Source organism: Arvicola amphibius, chromosome 18 (genome assembly GCF_903992535.2).
Source record: "Arvicola amphibius chromosome 18, mArvAmp1.2, whole genome shotgun sequence".
Classification (NCBI taxonomy): Eukaryota; Metazoa; Chordata; class Mammalia; order Rodentia; family Cricetidae; genus Arvicola; species Arvicola amphibius.
Window position 1 is genome coordinate 15,668,216 of NC_052064.1, and position 24,347 is coordinate 15,692,562.

Genomic DNA, 24,347 nt, shown 5'->3' on the forward strand with positions numbered 1-24,347 from the left:
TATGTAGACACAGTGGGCTGACATTATTTGCCTCAGAGTTGTCTTTGTGGTTGATAATTCCTTGAGAAATCATCATTATATTTAATAGTTGCCATCACTCACTTAAACTGTAAAATAGAAAAGTATTAGAAATCTCTAAATTAGCCCATTGAGTTACCACACATCCTTAATCATTTATTTCACTTTTGTGCTAGGCAGATTGTATGTAAGTTGTGAAGAAACTCACGTGTGAATTTTTGCCATCAGGTTTGAAGTGGGGAGTCCGAGCTCTGCCTCTGCATGTGGGGTGGGCAGCACTATGGCTGCCCAGCTCGGGGAACATAAGGCAGAATGGGAAGAATGAGAGGGGGAAGGTGAACCTGCTAGGACTGTCAGGGAAACACAGAAGAGATGATGGGAAAGGCTAAGAGGAAAGGATCAATAAGCGATTTGGAGGCACAATGGAATTGCATTGGCAAATTCTGCTCCTGACGATGAAAGCTCTCGGAAGAAGGGCTGCAGGAGAGGTCAAAGGGTGAACAGAACGGACAGGCGTTCAGGTTAGAGCACCCAGATTCCACCTAGAGCAAAGGACCAAGGAAAACGTGTGGTGCCTGTCTCTGTCTCACAGACAAATAGGAGGCGAAGCAGAGGAAAGAGCAGTTAAATAAGGAAGGGGAAGTAGAGAATTTACTTTTTCTTAACTCCCATGGACCCACTGAGACGTTCTCTCTAGGCGCAGTCAGTGGGTGACAAACACACCTTGCCCAGCTATAGACAGGATCCCCAAGGACTTTTATGTGGATGGTGCTGCTGGACCCTCACTGTTGGCTTCGCGTATCTCTCCAGCTTCTCTCACACATCTTATTTCCAGTTATGCTATTTGTTGTCAGCAGTGACATCATTTCTCTGAGAACTTAGTAAGTGTGCTAACCAATTACACATTATAGTTTCTCGTTTATCAAACTCTCCTTTTGCTTCTTCTTTTTTTTTTTTTTAGGAACCCACAACTATATCAGCAATGGAGCTTTCTACGAAACAGGTACAATCATAAGACGCTGCAGTCAGCAGTATGTTTCATTGGTTTTGACTTTGTATTTGATAGATCTATTTATCATCCATCACATTTTATAGACTGGTTAGCAGTGGGCAGTGGAAGAATCAAAGAGCAAAGAAGTATTGCTATTCTATCTAACAGGCTAATGGAATGAAAATTGTACATCTGTGCTTTACAGATTAATAAACTCCTATGCACCGTAGAGGTCAATAAAAGTAAGCGCTTTGTTATTATGTTTGGAAGATCTTAGCTTAAAAAGTAGCTCCTACCTTCAGTGGTATTGTATCACAAGAACAGAAAAGGTGGCTTTCACTTCAGTTAAACATACAACCAAACACTACCGAGCAGAATCTTCTAGCTTGCCAAGAATTCAGAGCTTAAGGGTCACTTATGTCTAGTCTTTCATTCATATCAAATGGATGTTTTGACAAAACACACAAGAAAAACAGCTGATTTCTCAATAACTATGGATGTGGCTCAGAGTGTGGCTTCCAACAAATTATATCCAGTGTATGAATGACACCTCTGGAAATAAATGGGTATACAGAACTGAAGCCCATTAGTAAGTCAACATATTATAAAAATGACAGTGAACGAGGACGTTCTTCCCTGCTGTAAAATCTTGGAGACAGAACCATGAATATGATAGTCAGTTGGCTATCGTTATTTCTGATATATTTGTGTGGCCTGCCTTTGACAGTGTTCTACCCCTTGAACAAAACACTAATTCATGGTGCCAACAAAATGCCACGTGTGCCTTTCCACGGAGATGTATGAAAATAGATCGATAATCTCCAAGATATTTAACCTCAGAGTGCAGACGTTATTGGCACGATACTGCTATTTTACACCTCATTAACATGTTATTCACCTGTTCTTCATATCTAAAAATTGTCACATGTTGGCAAGGAAATCCGGGGCTTTCCAGGATGGAAGCTAGACAGGGATAATCTTTCCTGTAATGATTTTAAAGGTATTTATTTATATTTATTCCCTGCTAGACTTCAGCGCCAATCCTTACTGAATCACCTCTAAATCCAATTTAGCAAAACATCCTGTTTGAAAATAATTGAGAATTTAAACATTTTAAAATATCTCCCATCAATACAACAGTCAACTAAAAAATGCCATTTTGAATTGCCACAGTAAAAGAATCCTTGCCTTACATTTCCCACTGATAGAGGGAAGATGGATTTCATTCAATAGGACTCAATTTCATCCACTCTTAGGAGCATTTTTAAAGTGAGACAGCATTTTAGGGGGGGGGGGACGAGTGACGATATAACTCACCTTCTAGATAATGAAATCACGTCCTGCTCGTGGCCCTCATCTCGTGAGGAGACTAGCGAAATCTCCTGCAGCGATGTTAAATTGGGCAGAAAAAGCACATCAGGTTTCAGGCTAGTCACTAGATTATGCTCAGTGATGCCTGCAAGCCACTATGCTTTATGTGAATAGCGTGATTATTTTATGTATCATTAGTAATCCTGAAGAATTATGAGGAAATCAAAATGACATTGAATTGCATTTAATTTGGGACAATTTATTGGAGTTTGGGTTTTCATAACCATAACTCATTTGGACGGCTGTACTCACTTTGCTTTTTCTCGTTTTACTATACATATTTTTTTTCTATTTTTCTCCTAAAGGCAGATATAGATACTTTGTTTGGGCAGTTCTTTTCCTACTCAAATGCCCTACGCCCATTAATCTATAATTATGAATTTGGCATATGCTTTTGAAACATTATTAGCCAAGCATAAGGTCTTTTGATAGCATGGCCAATTTGGTCACTGACCCTTTCAAATAGGATCACAAAACCAGGGCTAGGTGCAACACCCATAATCCAAACATTTGATTGGAATGAAGACACAGGATCCTGGAGAATAAGGATAGCCTAGGCTATATGAAACCGTCTCAAAAGTATCAAAATAGCCTAGGATATTAATGTCAGTGTCATCGTGTTCATGTTCATTGTTGTCAGCCGTGTTTCTGGCTATGGCTACAGCGCCCTAAGGAATTTCACATTTGCTAAGTATGGTATATATGCCTCCTTTTTATTACAGTAGATATCTAAGTTCCTTATATTAAAAAAGATAAAACATATTCTCTTACTAAGATATAAACCAATTTTATCTATGCTGATTTACAAACTCATTCAGGACAATACTAAAATTAAGATGACTAAACAAATTAAACATCTGTTAATATAGGTAATAATTTTATTTATTTTATTTTTTAGAATAGCGATATTTAACAAGGAAAATGTATGTACAAGGAAATGGATTGGTTATTCTTACCTCTTGCTATTCTTTTATAAAAATATTGTTTAGCTTTAAGCACTGACCTGTTGTCTATAAAAACACTCCTTAATAATTTCTTAAATTTCTTTAAAACCTTTAGTGTACATTCAACTTACACACACACACATGTGTAGTCTGTAAGTGAAAGCCTCTGGAAATGCAAAAATGTCCATTTCTGACTATCAAGCAATTTATAATGCCAAAAGGTCACGATGAAGTTGTTTGAAAACTCAATTTTCATTCATATCCTAGAAAAAATATACTTTAAAGTCTTTTGCCTACGGACTATTATTACATGTCTCAGTATTCATATAATTTTTAAAAATGTGTTGTGTTTTTATTCATGTTGTGGAGGGGGTTGTCACAGTGCAGTTTACAGGTGTGAGGGACAGAGAACTGTTTGGGAATGTTGGTTCTCATCCTCTGTCATGTGGGTCCCTACAGCCACCCTCAGACTCTCAGGCTTGGCGGCAGTGGTTTACATCTGACAACCTGTCCTCTGGCATAGCATTTACATAACTTTTACTTGAGGCTTACTATATCATTAATCAATTCTCTAATGAGAGAAAACCATCTCGCTCTCTATTCCTGTTGCAGTCAGGCTTAGAACTGGTTTCTACTTCACTGTAAACTGTACTGTCCGCTAGACCTTCAGAAACGATCTAAACAACTGCGATCCATAAATATAACGTATTGTTAATGAGCCCAAACATGTTAGTTTTAAAAGAGAGAGCCCAAAGAGTATTTTCTTAACTCATCTGCAGCAACAGATCTACGTTGGCTCAGCTGCTGGCGTCGTCCAGCTTCCTCTGCATCGCTGCGACATTTACGGCAAAGCTTGTGCCGAATGCTGCCTCGCCCGGGACCCTTACTGTGCCTGGGATGGGTCATCGTGCTCCCGCTACTTTCCCACCGCCAAAAGGTAAGACGAAACCAGAAAGGAGAAATACAATGTTTCTTTGCAGACTTACTGATCTGCTTTCTAGCATAACCCTTTATGAATAAGCACACTGCCTTAAGGTACAAATAAAGAAAGATTTGAGGTATTAACATGATAGGAGTGTTTTATTGTTATTTTGCTGTTGATTGTTTTGTTTTCCCATTTCCTAAAAACCACAAGAAAAGAGGAAGGATGAATAGTAGGAAAGTTTAATCCTAAATGAGAACCAATAACTGAAGGACTTTTAGGACAGCGGCACATTATCCATACCATTGCAACTTAGATTCGCAGTTTTATTTTAATAAGGGAGAAACAGGGCCAAAATTCCAAAAAAAGTTATGAAGAGAAAATAGAGCTGAGTCTGGGCCTTGTGCCCTTTGAACTCAATGTTCTATCTACTTTTATCTATCTAGAGGTATTATGGCCCGTTTTTAATAAGGCCATTTATGTTACCAAGCGAAAAGAAATCTCTTAACAGACAGGAGTTCGTTTGCTTTTATGGAATCTAAGGAATATAGAAGATCCTAAGCCTAAACAGTGAAAAGGACGATTGGGTCAATGTGTTAGTGGGTACAGTCCTTGTCATGCAACTGTGAGGCCCTGAGTGTGATTCCCCCAAATCTGCATATGCTGGATGTGGTGTGCACGTCTGTATTCCCAGTGCTTCTGTAGCCAGGGAGATGGGACAGGAGAGAGAGCAAGCCAGCCAGCCTGCTGTGCATATTCAACAAACAACAAAGATCCTGCTTCAAGCCCAGGGGGAGAAGAGCTCTGAAACACGAGGCAGTCACGCCAGTTTCACATATGCAGCTGTGCAATTGGGGCACATGTTTCACTGTCTCAACACACAGAGACACACATACACTCAGATACAGTGAAAGCCAAGAGTTTCTTCCTATGTTTAAATCCCTATTTGATCTCAAAATGAGGAGTATTTTTTTAATTTAAATAATAATGAAGAACTTCACAGAATTTGGTAAAGAGATGTTTGAATTTTAAGTATCTCTTATCAAAGAAGGCGAAAAAGAGGTAAAGATAACTATCACATAAAACTAGTATGTATATATCTGAAAGGGGTTCTCACACACGCACAAATTAAGACCAAAAGTGTTTCATTTGTGCTTTTGTTCTTCTTGTGACTCGCGGATTTTACTTGATCTAACTGCACGTGTCTCACACTAGATACGTGTTTGAGGAGTGTGGTAGAGTCCTTAAACGATGTAGATGCTCTGAGAGCAGCTTTTAAAGCTTGGGCATCGAGAAAGGCTTTCCCCAGTGCTCTAAGGCTCGGGTTTCACTGTTCTCTTTCTGGCTCAGTTTTCAAATGTGCACATCTGTTTGATAGTCTCACTCTTTCCGCAAATAGAAATCCTTAAATACTTTAGACATCTAAATTCTTGAGTTCTGTAATGAATTCCATGTTGACAGTTCTCAATGACCAATAAAGGCGCTCTTTTCAAGCACGGTAACTAATTTTATCACAAGATAACACCTTTAAATTGATGACAAAGAAAATAAAATCGGTCAAGTACAACCAGACTTTCCATGTGTGTTACATACAGCCATTCTCTATATTTCTCATCTCCCCATTTTCATATCTATTTTGTATCTGGTAGCAGGAGGTCAGCTCCTCTTCCAAGTATGTCTAACTTCAGGGAATCTCACATACAGTTTGAGAGCCCTGGAAAGAACACTCCCTCTAGTTTGATACGTACATTCTTCTCTTTTGTAAGAGAGGAGGTCATCTTGATTCACCCATTCTCCTAGCAAAAGGAGAACTTGCCTTTAAGTTCAACATTTTTGCTTGTGTTCCTCCTCTCCTCACTGCACAAATAAGCTGATTTGCAGCCATAACCATAGGATAGGGCAATCCTGGTGGTGTGTGCCTGAAACCCCAGCAGACTGGCCATGACTGTAGGATGAGACCCTATCTAAAACAAAGAAAGAAGAAGCCAACGCTGGAGGTATACTTCAATAGGCTCTGAGTTCAATCCTTATTACCCCAAAAGATCAAATGATACACAATAAAGATGCTTTTCTCTAAAATACTGATATAACAAAATTAAAAGGCAATAAAAGAAAGAATTCTATGTTTAAACATGCAAAAGCTAGACAGTAGTATATTTTAAAAATATGTTTGTGCAGTAAGGGAAATCATCATTCATGTGAATTTTAGTTTTCAAGCTTACAACCACGTTGATGATGAGAACAATAGTCCAATCGTGTTTAGACGCTTGTCCAATCGTGTTTAGACGCTAGTCCAATTGTGTTTAGACGCTAGTCCAATCGGATTTAGACGATAGTCCAATCATGTTTAGACAATAGTTCAATCATGTTTATTGACGAAATGGGCTGATGTTTAAATATATTATACTTCATTTCATATAAAATTAAGGTCAGAGATTCTCAGTGTTAGATTGTTGTTGATGGATATCTGGTAGAAAACAGGCAAGGAAGTCTACTAGTGATGGTTAACATCCTGAACTGTAGTTGCTGGAATTGAGGATCTTGGATTTCCAGTTTGATCACCTTTAACCCCTCACACAGCCACACCGGATGCAAATGCACGTCTTGCTTTATTGTCTGTAATAGTCAATAAGATTTGCTTTTTCATTCATATCAGAAATCCCTGACTGGAAAAACAGAGATAGAGTAATGTCTCTTAAATGTAATTATTTTAGACGCACAAGACGGCAAGACATCAGAAATGGAGACCCGCTGACCCACTGCTCAGACTTACAACACCATGGTAAGTCACACTCCTTGTCTTTAACCCTCTCATCTTCAAGTGCCAAGAGTGCACACATCGTTTCAAATACTTAGTGGAAATATGGTTCGATGTGAAGAAAATGCTGAAGAATGCAATACAGGAGTAGCTTTATGATCACAGGTATAAGAAATTCAAGATTTTAGTTTTCTATGAGATATAAAACTCAAATTTCTTACATGGACAAAAAGAAGCTAGGTCTGTGGACCTACTTGTACATGTTAGCCAGCCAAAGGGATAGGCAACAGAAATTTTCATTAAAATATATCAAACAAACTTAAAAGAATTAATGTTAAAATCAACCAAGAAGCCATATATCTATATGCCAATGATGCTAAGCCAGTATATTCTTTTTGTTTCAGTCAGATAGACAAGGAAGCAATGCCCTTATGTTAAAATTCTAATTGTATATTTCCTTGAAGTGGAATTTGGAACCAATACACTGTATGCTTTCTACAAGATATTAAGACATGTTAAACGACACAGTTGCTTATTTAATGTGAAACATCAGCCAACCTCCATTTAAAATGTATCACTGGAGTGCAAGCTCCTTTTCCCTATTTCAGTTTATGAAATTAATAATGAAGCTGTGCTTCCCTCTGCTGGGGAAACGTCTCAATGGCAGTGACACTAATGAGCATTTAAAAAGTAATAGTTAGCACGCAAAGCATGGGCACTGTCGCCGACCGTGATTACCCTGTTTTCTCTTCAGGTGCTTTGGACAGCATCACAAGACACTCTTGCTATTCCTTGGTTAATTTTTATTTGATTTACTAGGTGTGTAGAATATTCTTATTTTCTGTATCCTAAAGGGGAGCCACCACTACACGTAGAACTTGATCACACATTGCAAGATCTGTTACCTTCTTGAAATGCAGTCCGCCTTGTTCATAGCCTCAATGTGTTGACATCAGTCTCAAAGATCCTTGGTGGAATTGTGGGAGAATCAGGATATGCTGGAGCAAATGCTTAAAAATCTCCCACTTTACACATTCTTAGTCAATGGCTTTCCTATGGGTTACTCTCCTGACTTTGAAGGAAAAGACCAGAGAATAGGAGCAAAGTTTTAGCTCTGTCTTAGACTGAGGTAAGTGTCTGTACTAGCACACTCTCCCCAAGTTTTACAGGGAGCAGTCTCCATTTTGACAATTGAATAGCTACTAATTTTTCATGAATTCATTTCAAGTGAAAATATTGTACCATATCTTTTCATAAATGAGGAAATAGTAATTACTAACTCATCATATTGAAGAATGTATGTGCTTATATCTTGAGAGATACAGAAAAATATCAGAAGCAAAAGCAGGCAAAACTTAGGTTATTTCAGTTAGACTATAATTCATAGGTATCTTTGTGGGCTTTATACATTGTTGTAATGAATATAAAATTTTGAATATTAGGAGAATTCAGTAATTTTGAATGAATGGTAATGAATTATCTAAACATTTCAAAGAATAATGGAAACACTTAATCTTTAATTTTCTAGTAGTGATTTGAACTAAGTAGCATCATGGAAAAAGAGATACATTTTTATCACCAACATCATATTCAGAAATGTAATATGATTTTACAAAATACCATTTTATTAAGAAATATCATTATAAGTGCTAAGGATATGTGTCAGTCAGTAAAGTGACTTTATGATCCTCAGCACCTGTGTAAAATGCCAGGCTTGATGGATTGTCCTTATAACCCAATACTTGGGAGGCAAAGACAGGCAGATGCCAAAAGTTCATTGCCCAAGAAGCAACATTGCTGAGCAGCCTCTGGTCTCCATGTGCATTATGTGTGCACCACACCCTTCCATATGTATCTCTGCAAATACACCCTTACATATGTATATCTGCAATCACATGAATATGCACACATATTTGCATGTACACACAGAGAAATATCACTGTGAACTCTAATTTGATTAATAATAGTTAATTATGTACATATCACTAAACTGTTCTAAGAATCATAGCAGTGATACATGTATCACCTTGGTGATGTCTCCATTGGTTAGCAGTCCTTTGTAGCAAAGTTCTTATACTCTTTCAAAAACAATATCTACTGGAGCTAGAAATATCTCATATACAAATAGGAAAAAAATGAACAAAGACTTTTTAAAAATATGACATGTCCAAATAAACATTGATGATTATTGAATGGTTTCCTCTGAGGTGACGTTTCTCATTTTGAAGCTATATTTGGGCGGCCTTGTGCTGGTTCAAGCCTCTGAAGGCTAAATGTATAGAGCTGGTTAGCAGTAAAGAGAGAGGGCTGTGTGAGAGAGCTCTTCTCCAAACAGCCTAGTTAGAATCCATATGTGCTATGGAGTGAGAAGGAATTGGAGCATGTTAGTGTAACAAGAACTCCATCTATTGTTTCTTTTTTGGTTGGTAACCACCTCTATTTCAGGTTTGAGATGGGATTAAAGATCCAAACAGCCCACAAAATTCCAAAGCCATAAAACCCTCCTTCCTCGAGGGTCTCTGTGCTCGCTGGCTGCTTTTGTTGCTAATTGACCAAATTTAAAGCATGCACACCGTAGGTTATGGTAAAGTTCAAATGGGTGGAGAGCCAGTCAGGAATCCCCATTTGGCCAGGCTCAGTCTTACCATTAGGGATCTGTGAATTATCTCCGAATAATAGATGTCAATATTCGAAAGTAAATGGGCCCCAATCCAGAGTCCACCGCTGTTTAAATCATGCATGTTGTCTTGCCAATGTCACTTCTCACATTCAATAAAATATATGTGCTCATATGGAAACAGGTAGAGATATGAGATGGTTTTTTTTTTCCACAGAAAGCTCCTAAGCAACATGCAGCCAAATTATACACTTCAGTATGATCGCTTCCAGCTGTAACGGTAAACACACTGTGTTTTATATATCCTGATTTTTTAATAAAGTGACTCTCTATAAAATACCTTGAAATTAAGGTGGAAGAAATTACACTTCTGATATAACCCTCAACACGCCCTCCCTGAATGATCCTGTTGTGCAAAGTAGTAGTCAGCTCGACTGTTCTGGATGCAACAGAAAAATCCACTTCACTTCCCTTGATCCCAAAACACTCTTCTCTGGCACCGTGGTGACTCAACCAAAGCCTTAGCATCAAACCCTAATAGTACATGTGCTGGGAAATTGTGTCTTTCTATAGCATGCCAGGCACAATACTAATGTAGAATTCAGGTTGTTTCCAGTCCATTCCGTACCCTCAAGGGAGAGTACGCCTGCAATTGGAGCTTGTCCAAGTTCACATTTAAGAAAATGACTGGCCAACTCAATTACCTCTCCACTGTCTCCCTTTCCTCCCTCCTTTCAAACCAAAATGAGCCATAACACGATTTATGATTTTTGTGTCCAGAAAGCAAAAAGCTTCATTTTTAAAATTCATACCACCATCTTAAATTTCTGGATCATGGAGATGCTTTATGCCCTATCTTCTAATTAAGTGGCATCATTCGGTTTCACTTTCTAATGGCTTTCTTGGCTGTTCTGCATACATGCAGTTCCTTTATAGTGTCCCACGATGAACTGGCAACAGAAGTCAATCTTCTAAATTATCTCTGCAGCTAGCCCATCTCAATTTATGTCTTGATTGGCATCAAAAAATCATACCCAAATTTCATAAAAATCACTTTGGCAGTACTGTCTTTTGGGCCTAGGGAGGCACAAGTTTAGTATTTTGAAAAGATGATTCTATGATCTGTACTCTACCATCTTCCAAATATGAAAATGAACACTTAACCCAAAGAGGAGCCTTGATATCTGATCTAGGTGTTGATGTCATCCTTTTCAAACCCCAAGTCCCATAAATTGTGACATGCCACTGAAGAAGTAATACTGAAGAAGATTAAATATCCGACTACACCATGAGCTGCTAAGAAACAAAAGGGCCCACTAATGGCAATCTAGTGCAGGATTCCAGATTCAATCTCTCAGATGAAATCTTCAATAAAAGTCTAAGGGGGGAATAAATGCCCATGCAAATGAAAGGAAACAATAAAAAAAATGCCAAATCATAATCATAAGTGGAAGAAAAGAGAGGACCAAACTCTTCTTTGATTTCTAAAGTGGCAGTAATGAAGGTTTAAGATTGGCATTCACACAAACCAGGTAGATCCATATCGTCAGACAGAGAATTTAATCCCAGCATATGTCAGAGTCTGACATGGGGAAGAAAGATAAGGAAGAATCCCTTCTGAAATAAAGAAACTTCAACCCTGCTTAAGAGCAAAGGTACAACACAGCTAACTCAGACCAGTTCAGATGTAATGAGAATGTGTTGAAGGAGCAGGTCACATGGTATGGCTGGAAACGTCCTTGAAACTCTTTCCACTGGAGCCATCAATGAAGAACAATTGTCCTTAGATGTTGCCTTAGGCAAACTACCAGTTATATGGACTAAATGTGTGTGCGGTTTGCAATATTTTCATTTATTTTATTTTCTTTATAAAAATTTTCATCTCACCCAAAGTAATCTATTTGTGCACTTAAGTTTAGTTACTATAAAGATGGAATCTAAGCTGTCTGCACCTTTTCTTTAATTCCAAAAGGTATTAGGATCAAATATCATTATAATACAAGATGGTATTTTCATTATTGTTTATGGGAAGGTTCTGCTTTGGCAAATGATTGTTTCCTATCTCCCATCAATCGCTTGGGGAAAGTAAATGAAAGATTAAATTCTATGTTTCCTGTTCTATTTTTTGAAGCAATTGTTCCTGTGGCAATGTTGCTCTGGCATATAGATTATTTTGCTCTTTTTGGTAATGCATACACTATAAAATCATGAAAATAAAACATACCAGATGTTGCATATAAACTCATGATATTACAGTAACTATATGTGTATTGACACCGCTCTGTAAGCTTTTGTCTCTCACCATGCCCTGTACTAAGAAACACTATAGTCATGATATCATATAAGAGAATATAGCTGTGGCCGGTATAACTATTCCCAACCTCATGTTTCATTTCCAAAGAAACACATTGATCTCATCATTATTTCAGAACACTTTTTCTAAAAAATAAAATACGCTATCAAATTAATGGCTAGAAAGTTACTTTCTCCAGTAAAATAATTACTATAAAATAATACTGCTAAGATCCCCTCGCCTATCAATCTGTCCCTCTCATCCTTGTCCATAGGCTGACCAGCACATTCTAAGAACCAGTTCAAATAAATAAACACAAAGGCAGGAGAAATAATGAAAAGTACCTGGATTTTAAAGTTCAAAACATGATATCCTAGTGGATAAGTAATGCCCAGGAACAAAAACACATCCTGATTTGTGCCTAAAATATTGTTTATGATTTTATTGGCTTTATCAAGTCGATATGTACTTTTTCTGTGAGATCTCATTAAGTCCTTTTGTTCTTGACAACTCACATCCATTATCCTTCATTGAAGTTGGTCACATTTCTAGGAGATGGATTAAATAGAAAGGGATGTGCTTTCCTGTAGAAGCCTGCATGACAGTCCATCAAAATTACAGAGACTGATGGCTGCAACCAGCACCCCAAACACTGAAAAACCACGTCACAGAAATTCCACTGATAAACAAGTGTGATTCTTTTCACGTGCTGTAATTTATGTTTTAGATTTTTCACTCCCCCAGATATAGACATTTGGTAAGTGGCTTGCTGTTCATCTACATTGCAGATGTAAAATGCATGAATGGCTATGGTATAATATTTTTTCTTTATTTTCATTTTTCATTTTTTTATTTTTCCATGACATATAACCCCCTCCCCCATGATATGCCTTGTGATTGCCTGCTACGAGGATGTTTTTCACCTACTTGAAATCTTTGTGGTGGTAAATGTTGTATTTCTGGATAGTCATCTACATATCAGTAAGAAAGACGTAATGATCAGTTGCTTACGAACATAATGCTACCATTTTTTGTTTCACCAGAGTATTGGGCCAATGCTTCCTTTTTTCTTGCTTGATGCTTCCCTGGGACTATAAATGAGAAATATTACAAATACAATTTGGAAAAGTAACTAGAATTGATTTGTCACCTCATAACGTAGTAACTATATTTCCAAAGTTTCCAAGATGACTAGTTAAATTGCTTTATATCTATCTGCCTCTCTTTCGACTTGTGTTTGATTTTTATGGCTATTGTCTGTGAAACTCAATTCTCGATAAGGGAAAAACACATCAAAATCCAAAATACCTGAAATCGAAGAAGGAATGACTATGTGGCTCACTACCTTATCCATCTGTCTCCTAAGTGACATTGCGTTTTCCAAGACTGTTACATTTGTTCCCCTTTCAATCTTGGAAGATGTTTATGGGGTTAAAATGGAGAAGAAATAAATGGGCAGCTGAAATGTGATCCCTTCTATTTCCGTGCTATTGGAAGAGAATCAAATGCTAAATAAGGCCTTAAGCAACATGATAGTTCTGGCCAAATGACGGATATCATGACTTTCTGTTGTTACAAAAGGAAGCAATTTATTTAACTTCTTTCTTTCCTCCCATTCTTTCTGCTTTATTAGTCTCGTTTCATTTCCATAAATTATTCCTCTAAAAGAGGAAATGATTAATTGAAGATTGCTTCCTCAGAAACATTACTTCTTGTCATTAGCAGCTGCAACATATTGAAACATTGTGTTATCCAAACATACTGCTGATTTTTAAATAATATTAATATTTAGTTGATTTCAATGTTCTGCTCTATTCAGATTGTTGAACCCAGGAGAATTTATTATACCAGTTTAATAACTATACCCTTAATGTCTATTGTAGTTTTCAGGACAAAAGGCTATAGCATAAAATACAATCAAAAATTTTTTTTAATTAGATTGTTTTCTTTCTGACAATGTGCATTATTTATGACCCACTGCTAGCATAGACTTTCATGAAAAATGTAACACTATGCATATGACATCTCAAATAGCTTTATTCTCTTATTATTTTATATTATAATTTTTGATATGTAATATACTTAATCATACATATCTTCCACTACATCTCAAACCAATTACTTTATCATTAAAATTAAGATATATCCATTTAATTAGTAGTTTAATGAAATATTCTACCATAGTAGGACTATATAATGCCTTTGCCATTTTATATTGGTTAAGCTTGGAGTCTGTGCCTGTGGGTATCAAATTATATAAGATTTCCGCTTTTAAATACAGCGTATTTATTTAGGTTTGTTGCTCAGAAGATATCTGATAAGATTTCTTGATTGCCTTTCTGCTGAAATTATGGTAGGCACATTAAGGGAGAGAAATGACCAATTTTGCAATAATTACAAATAATAGGACTATGTGTTTCACAAGGAGTGAGACAGTTCACAAAGCATTGAAGCTGAGGGGCATTCTTTGATGCTTTTAAGGAAAGTAGGACCGACATTAAAGGCACCACACGATGTGTCTTAGTGTGGACTCAGCACGGAATTTTGCTCTTGAACCATTGAACTATTGCAACAGCCATTGGATCTGTACCCTCGGTAGTCGTGTTTGGCTACCGCTGTGGGTGGATGCTCGACTAAGGTTTCTTTTCCATGAAAATTTGTTCTTAGTGCTAGTCTCCTGTGTTCTGACTCCCTCAAAACAAGCCCCAAGGTGGCAAGTACAGAGAAAAGAGGCAGCTGTGGAAGTCTCTGTAGTTCCGACCAAACTGTCTAATGTGTTCTCTCCCTCAACCCAAGACAGGCCAAAAAGTGACAAGGGATGGGTTGGTGAGGACATCAATATTTTTAAATATATGTGTCTAAACATATAAATACATACATACACACATATGTATGTGTGTGTGTGTATATATATACATATAAATACATACATACACACATATGTATGTGTGTGTATATATATACATATAAATACATACATACACACATGTGTGTGTGTGTGTGTGTGTATATATATATATATATACACATACATATAGCCAAACATGTTGAAGCCATGGGAGTACATTAATAATGCTAAATATTATTTTCTGAGAAATACCTCTGCTTTTTCTGAAATTAAAATAAAATTGATATAAAAAAAGCAATGGTGATGGAATTTTAATCCTCTTCACTGACAAACAACTTGCAGTTTTAGCTTAGTTTAGTTTTGAAAGACTTTTTTATCTGTAGTATGTGTCTCTCCATCTAGGGGTTTCAGCACACCTATGTGTGCACACGCAGAGAGACCGGAAGAAGAGACCCAGTGTCCCCTGCTGCTCTTTTCTATCTTTTGAAGCAATGTGTCTTGATATTCTAGGCCAGGGGACTATGTTTCCTTCACTGGACTGGAGGGCAGCAAGCCCCAGCCGTTTTCTTGCCTGCACACTACTCCCAGGTGGAGTTCCAGGCACTGCTAGATCCTAGTGTTTACACAGCAAGTTCTCCTGACCTCCTAGTCCTCTCTTCAGGCCCTAACTGACAATTTTATAGCGATTCATTCTGGGTTTTTCTTTTGTACTTTAATGATGAGAGACTTAAATCATAAAATGGTTGTTTGTTTCTTTTTAAACCATTTGTGCATAAAGTTCCATTTCTAAGATTTGACCAGTTGTTAGATAGTAGCTGGATGCACGGTGGTAAAGTCATGGTATCTTCTCAATAGATAATGAGGATATATTTAAACATTTTTTTCTTAGCTAGCCTAGAAATCATAGTAGATGTGATAGTGCATTCCTACAACCCCAGCAATCAGGAAGCTGAGGCAGGGGCACTGTGAGTTTCATGCCAGCCTGGGTTACAGTTCCATCCCCACATCATAAATCTCATCTCATATCTCATAGAAGCCACATCATGGCGTCACCAAGATGTATTTTAAGAAATTAAAAAAATTGAAAGTTCTGACTACCTACATAGTCTCTCAGTGATATAATCTTTATAATATGTTCAAGATAGTTTATAATCATTTTTCTTTTACTAAGCAGAAATAAGGCAAAGAGTAAATGGCAGTGAAGAGAAACACTCAGAGTATGTCCTATAAGAGAACAAAAGTCACCAGTAAGAATACATTTACTGAGATGTCATGGTCATATGACCCATTTGCCTGATGGTGTTCTCTAAGACAGCGGAGAGGGGAGCAGGATCACAGAGTTCATTTTCACTAACCAGTTATTATAAAAGAATCTTAATAACTCTCAAAACAGAAAATAATGTTGCCCAAAGGTGGACATACCGAAAAGACTGTAAGGCAATAGTCTCCAGACTCAGAACATTGTGACGTAAACCCAGTAAGCAGCACAGTAGAGAATTGCTATAGGCTTCCTCAGTGCCCACCATATTCCCAGCCCAACACAGCTTTGACGGAATAAATTATCCATTAACACTCTTTGTTGCAGGACAGCTGCTCTCCAGGCAGCTGCCTGATCCAGCGGGAGATTTCAGATTATACTAATCCCAAATACGCAAGACTTTGTATCTTGCAGGAAACTTTTAATGAACATGATGTCAGATTTGACTCAAATGGAATAACTGCCTTCAATGTCTTCTATGAAATTAAAGTATGGTGCTCTTACAAAACAATACTATGCTTAAAAATAGATAATGAACAAAATACCGAGCATGATGAAAAAGATAACAATGAAAATAATATTTCTCCTGTTTACACCTTGCTGTGATGGGGGGCATGAGACAGTGAAGCGTGGATGTTGTATCTTCGGCATTTCCTGTGCTGCCCAGCGCTTTGCAAGTCGCTGGGGAAGAAAAGTCAAAACAGATCATGGACGCTTCATTTCCTCCTAAACGTCACGTTCAGAATGTTTATACAGCATCTATAAAGCTTAAAGTGAAACAAATATGAATTTGACAAAGTCACTGCATCTGAATACTGAAGTGTAGGGTGTTTGCCTGAGGTCATCTACGTGAGTGTTCTAGTCCTAGATTAGAAGTTGGTAACGGTATGTAGGTCATACTACAGAGAACTTAACAGAAAAAAAGCTAAGCACAATGAAAATTTACCCTTTATCTTTCCGGCTGAGGCAGACAATCAACTTAATAAAACAAATAAGAGAATCTGTAACTGAAGCCATACCGGAGGACATCTCTGTGCTGATCGTGACAAATACTTATTAGAACAGGATGTCGGGGGGCACTAGTTGTTAGCTAAAAGATGTTTCTCTTTCTCTTTGTTTGGAGAAAGGGGACAAAGCAGGGGTCACCTCAGTGGACAAACGGTCCTTAAGGTATTGGCAAGAGTAGTTATCAAAGCAAACTAACTAGAGGCTCCAAGCTCACGAACCAAAATAGCCAGGTGCTGTTCCCTCACTTGGGTACTGAGAATGTGGCGATTATTATGTTTCTTAAAGAAAAGCATTACTTTCCTAAGGCGAACTCTAAGCAGCATAATATAGATTTTCTGCTAAGCCATACAGCATTTTGTGTGAGACGAAACTATGAAGAGAACAGAAGAGATGCTTTTCTCCATATAAAAAGATACCTGTTACTAGGATGATTTTTTCTTGCTACTTGAGAAAGTTTTCTTCCTATTAGAAAAGACAATAAAGAAAAGAAAAGAAATAAAAATACTAAAAAGAAAATAAAACCTAAATTAAAATAAAACACAGTGCTAAAAGAAATATTTAGTTTAAATGGCAAAGAGACAAGTCAGACTGCGATTTCAAAAATATTTTGATTCGTTACTTGAGAATTTTGCATATCGTGTTTTAATCCTATTAGATGTATTTTGATTTTATTAGATTGTGTTTTGATTTTGTGTACATGAATGTTTTGTCTGTCTGTATATGTGTGCATAATGTATGTGTAGTCCCCACAGAGGCTGGAAGCTAATGTTAGATTGCCTAGTACTGGAGTTACAGACAGTTGTTAGCTGCTCTGTAGGAACCAAACCTGTGGCTCTCTGCAAGAGTAGCATGTTCTCTGGCCTCCAGAGTCATCTCTCAGGTCAACAGACACACCCATTTATAATAAAGATCTCTTGTACTATTCAAGACACACTGGTCTTTGTCACTATGTGTCAGCAAAAACACGTAGACGTCTATTGATGAATCCATCATATTTAGAGATTCCATCATGAGAATATTTGGCATAGAGGGCATGTTAAGAGAACTTAGTGGGACTTTCTGTTATCGTGGTATCACATATGTTGCAGTTCAAGCCCTGAGACATAGTGAAGGCCACGTGTCCAAACATGTCTTGACCTAGCAAGTTTACCCTATAGAATAACAGGAAAGCATACTTAATATAAACACCATCGACTTCCATGGCAAAGCATTCTAATTATTCGTGGCAGGTTATGAGGCCCAGATTTGCTGGCCCTGGTGCACCCAGCAGTTCTCCTCTGTCTAGGGAACAGATGTCTTACAGAGTAACACAGGAGACATGTAGAGAGGGGAGAAAGGCATGTCACATTCACTATGAAACTTAGAGTCCACATATACATACACATACAAATGCAAATATATGTACGTACCAAAGGAGATAAACAATGTGAGTCAGAATCAACTAATGGTTGATGTTTAGTTTCATTGTAAATTACAACCTTTACTGTTTTCAGGGCATTGATGTCTAAGAAGAAGGGAGAGATCTATGTGCCAGGGTCAGAAGGATTTTCATGCCTGCCTAGGGCAGCTGATAAGCAGACAGCGGAGGCCGAGGCTCGGAATGGTGACATGGTAGACGTTCCTTACTGCACACTGAAAGCTGGGCAGTGGGAAGCAGAGGCCACACCAGGGATGAGAATCCAAGTTTTCAAAAGCTTTAAGCCTAACGTGAGCAAATCCTATTGCTTATGACAGACAAAAGTACTCCGCTCATTAAGACAAGAGTAAAACTGTCGAAGTGATGCTGAAGAGGAGGGGAAAAATTTTTAAAATTAAAATCCTAGCTGAATTTGAAGGAGAGCGCAGAAATTTTTCATCTGTCTACACTGTCAGCTCTCTGTGCATGTGAAAATATATTTATTATTTTCTAAATTAATTTAATGAGTTCCAGATTGCTCAGGATGTCATAATGGAAACAGGATTACACAAGATAGCCCCGAGTTTGGTTCTCTCGCTGAGTTCTACCTAGCCTCTCTGTGTCATACTTTTGATCTGAGCTGTGTTTCAGTTACCACATTGGAGGAGGTTACAAAAAGGGCAAAATAATAGAAACTTAATCAGGAAACAGATTTTTGTATTGCTGCCTTTTATTATGTGCTCTTGCCATGGTCCACAGCTTAACTCTGGAAAATAACAAAGGGTATGTCGTTTTTAAATAAGAACAATTGAAACCATATTGCATTGTAATTATGTGAGTTTCCACTGAGCCATCCCAAACATTTGACATCAGTTGGTCTTCAGGACAAACTTGTGAATTCTTCAGAGGTTATTGGTGGGGAGCGTAAACATTCTGAGCTCTGCCTTCTGTAAAACGTGAGCTAGATGTTGCTAGGTGATTTTAATTTCACAGATGAAAAACAATTACAAAGCAGCAAACGGAGTTGTCAGAAACAGCTCTTTTATTCAAAAGTGGAATCTAATAACATTCCTGCCAGAGAAGAGGACAACAAACGGGGCTGCATGTCCTGAGTCCATAGTACCAAAACCCAAGGTTATAGTGAACGTGCACAGTGCTGTTCATTTGATGCTACTTGCTGGTAGACAAAACTCTGCCTGTATAACCCAAAACAAAAGGATTGATATACTGAGGCAAGTAGTTGCGTTTTGAAATCCTTGGCTTGCTCTTTATCTTTTATGATTCTGAAAATGACTTCTACATACGCAACAATTTCTCTTCCGCATTTCCAAATCAATGTTTTAGAAAACGGAGTTACTAATTAACCTTTTCTTCTCTCCCCTTCTTATCATTGACTAGATAATCACCATGGGCACAGCCTTGAGCAGAGAATCATCTATGGAGTAGAGAACAGTAGCACGTTCTTGGAATGCAGTCCTAAGTCACAGAGAGCCTTGGTATACTGGCAGTTTCAGAGGCGAAATGATGATCGGAAGGAGGAGGTATGGGACTTCAGCTGACTGAGTTATTTCTGTCTGATACATATGTTAAATCACCGCAGTACTGTTGGCTTGGAGCAAGGGAAATACTTATTACCCAACACAGTGCAGAATCAAACAATAGATCTTTAGACAAGCACCCAGTGTGAGCGGCTTTTGTAGCAGACTACAGAGAAGAAACAAATGCAGCTGGGTAAGAGTTTCTGCCCAAGAAGCACTCTGGGCATGTATTTCAGAGTCCTTATTTCTTGCCATGACTGGTATAAAGCACTTATGTATCCTACGTTTGTGCATTAAAAGAAAAAAAAATCAAGCTTCCCTAGAATTTTGGAGTTTGCTCACTGAATTCTGCTATATATACTCTTTTCTCTTTCTGTGTAACTTCTGCAAGTGGGAAAAACTTGGGAGAGAATCAAGTACTTCCTTGATGTGGAATGAAGAAATTGAGTCCCACCATCTATGCTGGCATTAACTATTAAAACAGCCTCAGGAAGATCTTCCTCCTCAATAGATACATTCCCCCTACAAGTGTAACAACTTAAACAAGGAAAACCACACAGAAAGCTCCAAGATTTTTAAATTACTTATGAGTGTTAAATAAAGGTGACCAGAATGCTTCGTTCACTTGTAAAATACATTAAGTACTTATAATTTTACAAGTTTAATATGAGCGCCAAAGTGAAAACAATCCTGTTATTTTGGGGTCTTTTGACATAGTAAGCCCTTCTTATGTCTAGAATTACACTGTAAGTTGTAAGGATGCCGTGTACATTACCAGTTATGTTCTCTGTGATTTCTATTGTGAAGGCGATTCAAAGTCAAAGAGAGGCTAGATGTATCCCGGAGTGGACCCTCAGATCATGTTACACCCAGAACTTTCCAGCTGACAAATAAGTCACCAACCCTAAAACGCATTTTTTTCTTCTTTTTGCTTAAATACTGATATTTTGTTCTGATCTGAACAAATCATATTATGGAGTCCTTTGAATACTTTGTTTTCTGGGTTTTTACTCCTGTAGTTCCCACTTCATTATTGAATATTGACTGTGTATCATATTATTGTTTTTTTCTTTCCCCCAGTTATCCTGAGTATTTTGATAACAAAAGGTAGCCTATAAAAACAGGGAGGGGAACAGAGAAAAATGTAGAGCTCAATAAAAATCAATTTTAAAAAAACAAGACAGCCTGGAAAGTCCCATTGGGAGAAAAAAATAAACAGTGGTATTGTAGAAATTTTCAAAGGGATCTGAAAAACAATTGATAGACACTATAGCTTTTTCCTCAAGACAGACTTTTTTTTTCATTTTAACTTAAAAATGTTAATTTCTAAAACCCACCTCAACAAATATCAAGTTTTTCTGAACAGAGTGCCAGACCTTGCATTTCTCTTAAATCTGCATGCTCTCCTCTGCCTTCCCCTGCTAGATCAGAGTGGGTGACCACATCATCAGGACAGAACAAGGGCTCCTGCTTCGCAGTCTGCAAAAGAAGGACTCAGGCAACTACCTGTGTCATGCCGTGGAGCACGGATTCATGCAAACTCTACTGAAGGTGACCCTGGAAGTCATCGACACGGAACATTTGGAAGAACTTCTTCACAAAGATGACGATGGCGAGGGCTCTAAGACCAAAGAAATGTCGAGCAGCCTGACACCCAGCCAGAAGGTCTGGTACAGAGACTTCATGCAGCTCATCAACCACCCGAACCTGAACACGATGGACGAGTTCTGTGAACAAGTGTGGAAAAGGGACCGAAAGCAGCGTAGGCAGAGGCCAGGGCACCCTCAAGGGAGCAGCAACAAGTGGAAGCACATGCAGGAGAGTAAGAAGGGTAGAAACAGGAGGACCCACGAGTTTGAGAGGGCACCTAGAAGTGTCTGAGCGGCACCACCTCCCAAAACCTCGAACAAGTGCAAACTTGCTTAGAGAATAACTGGAAAAAAAATGCAATACACAATGGACATGTTCAAGGCCCTATGTGGATGTTTACAGTGGTGGGAAATGCAACTGGGATCCACCAATCGCAAATAAGGCCGTGGGGGAACTTTCCCAGAAGGCTTTCTTCAGCGTACCGAGGCCTGACAGAGATCGCAGGTGAGCCGAGATGTTCACATCAGCCGACCTAGTATTTCCTCCAAGAGTTCATTTTGCTTTCTTCTTTGCCTGAGAAATATAAAAATGTCACCTGCCATATTGCCATTGAGGGTAGAAAACCTGTATCCGCAAAGCCATGTCGTTGAAGCGAGCGCTGAAAATAAACTGCATGGATTTAGTAAGCAGATGAATATTCCAAAACGTGATGGGATTCCAGGATGTTTCGTCTCCCGGCACTCGTGTTTGTGTGTACGGGAGGAGTGAGATAAGGCGAATGGGACGGAGTGAAATAGCGTGTTTAAATGTACAAACATAAAACCAGCCATCACCCGGAAGAAGAATGGAATACACTGATCTACTACTGATGTCTTCTTTCAGCTTTGATCTAAAGATGTATTTTATTAAAACTATAATTTAAATGTACCATGACAAATATGCAGTAAAAAGGAGCTGTTTTCTAAGCTAGAGTAGGATTTCGTCTTACACTTATTGTGCTGTATAATTTGTTTAAAACTTTCAGCTGCGGGCTGCTCTCTTTCACACTTTGTTTTCGGTTCTGAAGGGGTTAGTATAATTACTTTAGATACAAACTCTCACCATTAACTGGTAATTATTGAAACCAAGATATGAATTATGTTTTTTTTCCTTTGAGGAAAGCAAACAAATAGAAGGTTTCCCCACCATCCCCACTTTTAAGGTATTATCTAAGTTAGCCGTGAGTTGCATAATGTTCTTAGCCAACTGAAAAATAAAGACAGCACAGAAGGAAAGAAGAAATTCATTAGACGCATTCTGAAGGATCACAGAAAAAAGAGAACTGTGTATCTCATGAAAATCCCATTGTTCTATCATAGTGTTAATAAAATGTCTCTTCATTCTTTGCTTGAATATTTGCATGCTATGTGAGACATAGACCTCTCTCGTGATTCCACATTCCACTAGGGATTCTATTATTTTATCAATTAATGAGTTCTGAGAAAGAGAGAGAGAGAGAGAGAGAGAGAGAGAGAGAGAGAGAGAGAGAGAGAGAGAGGACATTTAGAACACCTTAATGACATTTCCCAACCATTTCTTTCTGAATCAACTACGTTTTCCTTTACCATTTATAGTACAATTATTTGTATGAAGAACATAAGTGTTTTCATCTCAATGAGAATGAATTTATAAACTATTTTCAGACCACGCACTTCACTTAGACAGTGCAAAACTCCTTGTTTTATTAATAAGAAATAAGGAATACAAAATACTTCAGAATTGCTCCCTTTGTTGGCTGAAGACAGTTTCTAGAGAATCGTTGAGTTCAAAATGCATAAGACTTTCTGCATTCTAGAATAGCTCATTGGCACTCCATTCTTTACTTCAAGAGTCCCTCCTCAGATCCTTCTGCATGCACAGAATGCAAATTAAACATCTTTCTGCTAATTAATCAAGTGGCGTTGATGTTTTAACTCTAGTTGTCTCAGGATTCTAATTAACTAAGCATTAATTTCTCACCTCAACTGCAGTAAATGGTTGTTCCCTCTCCACTGAAATATTTCACAGATGGAAGTTCATGTTTCAGTTTTAATGATTATTTAAATAAACAATTTGTTGACACGTCTTTCAAATAAAAGCTCAAAAATATTCTACATCTGATTTTAGGCTCTTTGACTAGCATGGTGTTGCTTTTGGAAGAACATCCTCAAAGGCAAACTGAGTTAATAAATTCTTTGAAGATCACACTTTTTAAAAGAGAATCGTATCAGAAATAGTAAGTCAAAGAAAGCAGGGTGCTCCATAGAAGCCATTCTCATAGGGTTTTATCAATTCGAACAATTGATGTTATGTTCCTTTCTAAATTTGCAGCTGAAACAAGTTTGTTTGTGATTACATAAGACTCTCATTTATTTCTAGTTCTTAACAATAAAGGAGTTCAAGGAATGAAGATTATATGATAATTTTATGGATGCCTTCCAAAAATCTGAATGCATTTGATTTAGCACGATGAAATAGCAATAGAAAAAAGTTTAGACTTCAATTAAAGGTATTGCAAAAAAACACATATATTGGCATGTCTTTATCAATCACCATGTCTGAGTTTTCAAAGGAAGTTATTGGCGCAATTTGAGAATACATAAATCCAATGAAAGTTATAATCTGCCAATGTGTATTGAGAGAGGGCAGTTTGCACGAAGAATGAATGTCCCACTTCCTAACTAATTAAGATGGACTTTGGCATATGCATGTGGCATCCCAGGGGAGACCTGCATAAGAGATGCATGTGACGTAAGCATATCACCTCAGCAGTCTTA

General features: G+C 37.8%; 1 protein-coding gene across 1 annotated transcript in view; it reads left to right on the plus strand.

Annotated features, from left to right (window-relative positions):
* Positions 1-22,944, plus strand: part of Sema3a (semaphorin 3A) — a 200,370-nt gene extending 177,426 nt beyond the window's left edge. Inside the window, exons 13-17 of the mRNA XM_038315387.1 lie at positions 980-1,021; positions 4,104-4,261; positions 6,961-7,028; positions 19,823-19,965; positions 21,388-22,944. Of these exons, the coding sequence (XP_038171315.1) occupies positions 980-1,021; positions 4,104-4,261; positions 6,961-7,028; positions 19,823-19,965; positions 21,388-21,843 (867 nt within the window). The 3' untranslated portion in view covers positions 21,844-22,944. The remainder of the gene's footprint in view (positions 1-979; positions 1,022-4,103; positions 4,262-6,960; positions 7,029-19,822; positions 19,966-21,387) is intronic.
* The last annotated feature ends 1,403 nt before the right edge of the window (positions 22,945-24,347 follow it).